The sequence below is a fragment of the Tupaia chinensis genome, unplaced genomic scaffold, assembly GCF_000334495.1.
Source record: "Tupaia chinensis unplaced genomic scaffold, TupChi_1.0 Scaffold000688_1, whole genome shotgun sequence".
In the NCBI taxonomy this organism is placed as follows: domain Eukaryota; kingdom Metazoa; phylum Chordata; class Mammalia; order Scandentia; family Tupaiidae; genus Tupaia; species Tupaia belangeri.
This window is the reverse complement of record NW_006160211.1, coordinates 3,795,573-3,802,432: the sequence shown is the minus strand read 5'-3', so window position 1 is coordinate 3,802,432 and position 6,860 is coordinate 3,795,573. Positions and strand designations below refer to the sequence as shown.

General features: G+C 40.7%; 2 protein-coding genes across 2 annotated transcripts in view; both read right to left on the bottom strand.

Moving 5' to 3' along the window:
• Positions 1 to 2,285, bottom strand: part of STYX (serine/threonine/tyrosine interacting protein) — a 36,715-nt gene extending 34,430 nt beyond the window's left edge. Inside the window, exon 1 of the mRNA XM_006160544.2 lies at positions 2,069 to 2,285. Coding sequence (XP_006160606.1) covers positions 2,069 to 2,125 — 57 coding nt within the window. The 5' untranslated portion in view covers positions 2,126 to 2,285. The remainder of the gene's footprint in view (positions 1 to 2,068) is intronic.
• Positions 2,286 to 4,436: 2,151 nt separating this feature from the next.
• Positions 4,437 to 6,860, bottom strand: part of PSMC6 (proteasome 26S subunit, ATPase 6) — a gene marked incomplete at its 5' end in the record, with an annotated part of 28,749 nt that continues 26,325 nt past the window's right edge. The window contains 1 exon segment of the mRNA XM_014592419.2: positions 4,437 to 4,855. Coding sequence (XP_014447905.1) covers positions 4,737 to 4,855 — 119 coding nt within the window.

The window sequence follows — 6,860 nt, the reverse complement described above, 5'->3', positions numbered from 1 at the left end:
TCTAAATTGCTTCTAAAGCTGTTTGCAGTGCTGAAATTCCTGAATCCTTTTGAGAATATAAAAGCAGTCTCCTTATTCACATTATTTTATGATAAAGGAAAAAAGTGTAAATTTTTCAAAGCTGCCTAAATCGACCTCCCTTTTGCTTAAGAGCCTGGTCTTAATATTTTTTCAATTCTCGGGACCGGGAATTGGCATAATGACTATGTCACTGGACTCCCATGTAGACGACCGCAGTTAGTCCTGGGCTCAGTGGCTTAAACTCACAATGGGAGCATGTGGGGAGTGTGTGTGGACATGCCAAAGAAGAAAAGGGAGGAGAAGGGATTAAGATGTGGCCATTGCCCCTGGGGGGTGATTTCTTGCTGTCTGTCCTTCTGGCTAGCTCACAAGCCCTATAGCAAAAAACCTCTCCCCAAATTTTTTTTCCCCAATTTTCAAGGACAGCTAACACAAGGGAGTTCTCCAAGTGAAAAATGTGAATATCAAATGTAGATAATATCCAATAGAATGGTATTCTGAATAAACTGACTAGTTTCCTAAAAATAAGGCTTTATTTTTCCAGTTTGTTTTAAGGCATTTAAAACACCAGAAATCTAACTTTCTTGACCTCACTGAAGCATAATTGTCCTAGTTCCATTACCAATCTACCCCCCATTCTAATTTATCAGCCTGCAACCTAACCCCATAACATTTTATTTAGAATTATTTTATTCAGCTTTATTTATTTTAATTTGATTAGAGGGAGACAGAGAGCGAGAGAGAGAAAAGGGAAAGTCAGCCTCCAGGTCTATGGCTCAAAGCGCAGTAAGCCATGTGGGAGTCTAGCACCCTTAACCACCAGGCCATCTACAAGACCCAGCCCTATAACATTTTAAACTAGGCAATAGATGAAACAATTCCTAATATGAACAGTAGGCAAGAAAAAAATGAGAGGGATTAAAAAACACTGAGACCAGGAATTAGCATAATGGCTATGTTGCTGGATTCCCATGTAATCGACCATGGTTTGAGTCCCAGACGAGGTGGCTTAAACTCACGCCAGTTGCCTGTGCCTGCGTGCCCAAGATCCCAAGAGGAGAATGGAGAAGGGATTAAGGCGTGGCACTCCCCCCTGGGGGGTTATTTCTCACTTTCTGTCTGTCTCTCTCTTTCTGGAGATAGCACACGCCCTATAACAAAAACCTTCCCCCCCCCAAAAAAAAAAACATAACGTGAATTAGAAATTAAAAGATATGGGACCAGCAGTTGGCGTTAATAGCTATATCGCTGGACTCCCATATAGTCCATGGCGGTGGGAGTCCCAGACCAGGCGGCTTAAACTCACGCCGGGTGCGTGCGTGCATGCCCAAGATCCGGAGAGGAGGAAAAGGGATTGCGGCGTGGCCATCCCCCCTGGGTGGGTGATTTCTCACTTTCTGTCTCTCTGTCTCTGTCTGGCGAGCGCATCCACCCTATAGCAAAAACTTCTCAAAAAAAAGAAAAAAAAGAAATTAAGAGACCAAAGTATAGGAAATTTTACTCTCGGTATTAACTTTCCCCTAAAGAGCATGATTTCTGCGTAATTTTCCGATTTAAATGAGCTGACATTTTATTCTGTTGGTCGTAGATTTGCCTAAAAACAAATAACTTTGGGAAACTTCTCGAAGGCGCACTTTCAAACTTCAGGCCCCGGACCTGTGCCACATGTGGGACCTTGTGTCCCCAAAGAGAATCGCTGACACCAAACACATCCCTAAAGCTGAGACTTAAAAACAACCTTAGCCTCTTACTGCTTTGGAAATAAAAAAGGAAGTCTTAGACACCGAGCTTAAGGGGAAAGAGAGATTTCCTCATCTCACCAAATTTCAATATTTCAATATACCAGACCCAGCCCCGCCACCGGGATCGCAGGAAAGGAAGAGGAAGACACCCAAGAGCGGGAGGCTCCGCCTCAGAGGTCCCAGGCCGCCCTCAAGAGGCGACAGGGCTCCTAGCGAGTGGAAGCCGCGGCGTTTGGGGCCTGGGGTCGCCCCTCGGCCGGAGCCACAGGAGAGGCCTGTGCGTAGCAGTCATCCGCCAGACTCACCTCGGCGTCCTCTTTGCACTGTGGCAGGGAGGGAAACTCCAGCTTCACGTCCTCCATGGTCCCGGCCGGGCTGGTGGGTGGGGTGGGAAGGCGAGTTATCCAGCCGGCCTGACCCTCCGGCTGGCGTGGCGGCGAAAGGCAGAGGGCTGCTGGAGCGAGGACTGGAGGACGGACGGCGGGCTTCCAACTAACACAGGCAGAGCAGAGGGTCCCAGCCCCCAGCCAATCCCAGCCCACGCTCGCCTTCGGCCCGCCCCCCCGCCGCCGCCAGGTGTCAGCGCGCCGCCGCCCCGCCTCTTCGCGAGAACGCAGGCGCAGGAGGCGGGACCTGGGGAGAACTCGCTGCGAGGGAGGAGTCAGGGCTGCGGGGGGCGGAGTGAGCGTGCGAGGAGGCGAATCAGGGACTGCCCCGGGAAAAGCGGTAGGGCCCGGCGAACCAGCACTGCCGTTGCGGGCGGGACGGGAATTCCTTGTCTACGTAGGAACCAACAGGCAAAACATCCAACTCGCCACAAACTGGCATCAGGAAGGAAAACCAGTTTCTTCCTTCTCAGAATTCTGCAGTGTGTGCTGAGGTTATAACCAAGAGTAATGTATAAAGAGAAAGTCGTGTTATGCTTTACTGAAAATGAAACCAATTACCTTCAAGTAATAAAGCAAATCATTGAAATGGTGGATTTTTTAGAATACTGGGGACTATGACAACTCAGTTTAAATTACCTAGTAAATCCCCAGAAAGAATGGCAACAGACAGGCGGAACTAATAGTTTGTTCTCAGTAAATTGTATATAAAGTAAGGCTTCTTCCTTTAACTGAGTTTATTAATACTTCAACATAATACTAATGAACTACGTCTTTCAGTAGCGTTTAAAAGGTGTTTTCAGTGAGTTAATACTGTCTTGTGAATAAAGGTTATGTATCTACAGTTCTTTCCCTGAGCCTAGAGAGGCACTATTATTCTTTTTGTTTTAAAACAGATGAACAAACTTGATAAAGGTGGGAAAAAAAAAGATTTGTGCAGAAAATGGATTCTTTGGAACTGCCAGCACCGGAGACCAACAGATGGTGTGACCAAGACGCTGGACACTCCCACATTGCCGACCACGGTTAGAGTCCCGGACCAGTGACTTGCTTTCCCACTCTCCCTCTCTCTCACTGTGTCTCTCTATAGTCATATTAAAATAAATGAATGAATAAATAAATAAATCTTTTTACAAATGCCAGCACCAAACTAAAAAGACAAGATAGTTGATCATTAAGTAAATGCTAATTACAATAACAGTGAAGGGATCATATGGCTGTCTTGGAATCCTCCCTTGCAGCAAACACACACACACACTCTCTATTACTCTGTATATTGTCATATGTATGAAATGCACTAACAACCCACAGAACTTTCCCTAATTTAGATTACCAGCTTAGATATTCTATTTCTTATTACTATGTAAACTGTCTCCACCTATTAAAATTATAAAAGGCACAAAATACCCTGTTAGTAACTAATTTGAAAAAAGGAGTAATTAACTAAGGTCATATATCATTGATTCTTTAGGGTTTATGGAACTGAACTTGAGTACCTTTCTTCCCCCCCCCCAGCACCTTTAATAGTAAGGTGACTAATTCCCAATGATGCTTCCCTTATGGAATTTGTTCAAGCTTTTATTGCCACATCATCTGAGAAAGAATTGTGTATAGGTAACAGAACTTTTGTTTTGAACACTTCTGACATCAACATCCCCTACATCAGATACTCTCATCCTGATATCCATAGATACCTACAGAGTCCATCGGTGAGCTTGGGAAATAATAAATTTCCTGAAATTACAGAATATATAAAATTTATGTGTATATATGTGAGAACTTTTCTGGAAAGAGAATCTAGACCTTCACATTCTCAAAAGGAACGTAACATTTCACATAAATTAAGAAAACCAAGTCACATTTTTAGCAAATATTACTTTTAATCATAATCTAAACAAAGTTATGGATGGTGCATGTACTTTTTCAATGAACTATCAAAAGCCTACTCACAGTAGGTAAAGAGTAGGTAAATACTTTCTTGAAGGAGGAACATATAAACACACATCCATGTTATATTTATATATATATAACAAAATGATCTGATGACCACTGAGTGTCTGTATTATTTTTAAATAAAATTTACAAAACATATAGTCTAAGCACAACTTCATCTGGGTTACTAAACAAACAGCTTACTTACTAAAGAAACTAAAGGACTATAGTAAATGTACTCTTAGAAAAGATGAGAATATTTTAGGAGAACTGAATCAAACAGATTTTATTCAACTTTTTTAGGATGAGGAAAACAAATGATATAAAATAAGTCATAAGAAATGCTCTCTTGTACTACTATCTCAAATCATTTTCAATGTTTACAAAATGCTCACACAGCAAATATGAAAAGCTTCAACTCTCTTCTTTTGTAACTTCTGCTGCAATAAATGCAACATTAACAAGCATACAAATTTTTCTGTACCAATCTTAAAAGCTGAATTACAGAATTACTAATTTTTATGATGTTACTCATACATATTTTTATTCAGGTACTTTTAATGAGATTATTGCCAATACATACATTATTTTCCTTAACTTCATTTTTACATTGAGTCAATGTCTGTCATGCAGCCATCAAAAATCTTACATTAAATTACACAGGTTTGTAGTCCAATTTAGACTCTAACTTCTTAGAATCAGCCACTTTTCTGACTGCTTTCATGAAGTCTTCCTGTACTACAAAATCATGATCAGCACGAATTGCAAACATACCTGTGGAGAATAAAACAACATGACTGCTATATATCACATGTAGGTTCTATGTTTATTATAAGAAAACAAAATCATATAAGTCAATGGAGTAAATGTGAAAGAGTCTAGATTTATTGCTTTTGAGGTAATAGTTCTGATTTGTTAAAGACCACTTTCTCTGTTCAATTAATTTCCATAGCTATAGCAAGCATTATTTTCCAAACTAAAACAGGTGAGTGAATTAGTTGAATATTTCAAATCTGGTTCACACAGTCTCTATAATTCAATAGTATCTCTTAATGAAAAGCAAAAATCGATAGATACTCATTTTAAGCAGTACTTTCCTTTTTCAGAATTTAAGAAATATTTTAATTGCCAGAGGGCATATGTGCTCACCAGAGAAAGGAAAAGTACTTCCCAATAGGGTATGGTCACACCACAAGTCTTTCCCTCCACTTCTCCTTCCCAACAAGATTTTGGGCATGTACATGTGCCTGGTGTGTTTTCAAGCTTTCAAGCAGCCTGGAACAGGATTCAAACCTTGCCACAGGGCATAACTATTACACTACAGGGCTGGCCCTTAGGCAGTAGTTTCTTAATTCTATCATCTGCAATTCCAGGAAGGAAAAAGTATACTTATGGGAAAAAAACAAATTCTAATAATTTTGATACCTGTTATTTTAATAATCAAAGGCTTAAAGAATTGGAAATTATGGAAATCCAAGTCAGTAAGCTTTAACAAAAGTCAAGACCATTGTTCACATATTAAAATTTACCTTATTGGGGCCAGCAGGTAGCATGTTGGTTAAGACACTGGACTCCCACATGGCCAGCCATGGTTTGAGTCTCAAACCTGGTGTCTTAATTTCTCTTTCTCTCTCTCTCTCTCTGGTGAATATATGAGCGCCATAGCAAATTAAAAATAAATTAATTAATTAATAATAAAAAAATTAAATAATTCTTAAAAGAATAAAAAATGAATAAAATTTATATGAAAACTGATATTTTTGTGTGATGCATACTCAAGTCTCACAACTCAAATTTTTCTTTCAATTTTTCAACAAGTCACTTTTTAAAATACTACTTAATAAAGCACATAAGTTTTTTGTTTGTAGGACATTAAAAAAACATTAGTGGGGGCCAGCAGGTGGTATGGTGGTTAAGGGTGCTGGTCTCCCACATGGCTGACCATGGTTTGAGTCCCAGACCTGGTGGCTTAAAAATCACACTAGGGGGACCAACAGTTAGCGTAATGGCTATGTCACTGAATGCCATATAGCCAACCGCGGTTCGAGTTCCGGACCCGGTGGCTTTAACTTACGCAGGGTGCGTGTGTGCCCAAGAACCCGAGAGGAGAATGGAGGAGGAGAGATTGTGGCGTGGCCATCTCCCCCTGGGGGGTGATTTCTCACTTTCTATCTCTCTGTCTCTCTCTGTCTTTCTGGTGAGTGCACATGCCCTATAGCAAAAAAAGAATAAAATAAAAAATAAACAAAAAATCACACTAGGTTCATGTGCATACATGCCCAAAATCACAAGAAGAGAATGAAAGAGAAGGGATTACAACATAGTCGTCCTCCCCGGTGTGTGTGTTTTCTCACTTTCTCACGGTCTCACTGTCTTTCTCTGACTCTTCGGCAAGCACACATACCCTATGGCAAAAAACTAAAAAAAAGATAAGAATTTTATTGTTTCCAATTGTGGGTATCCCACACAGTTAAAAAGCTAAAATTTTAAAAGAAAGTAAAAAGAGAGGCCAGTACAAGAATGGAGATTAAGTGGCTGGATGCTACATGGCCAACTGTATGATTCAAGTCTAAGATTCGGCAGCTTGTGAAACACATCACATGTGTATAAGCATGCCCAAAATTTCAATAGAATGGAGGGGAAGGGATTGCTGCATGATCATTCCCTCTGGGGGACAATTCTCCCCCAACCCCAGTCTCTCTCTGGTGAGCATACATGCTGTAGAGTGAAAAAAAAAAAAAAAAAAAGAAAAAAAAAAACCACAAAATGGGGGAAAAAC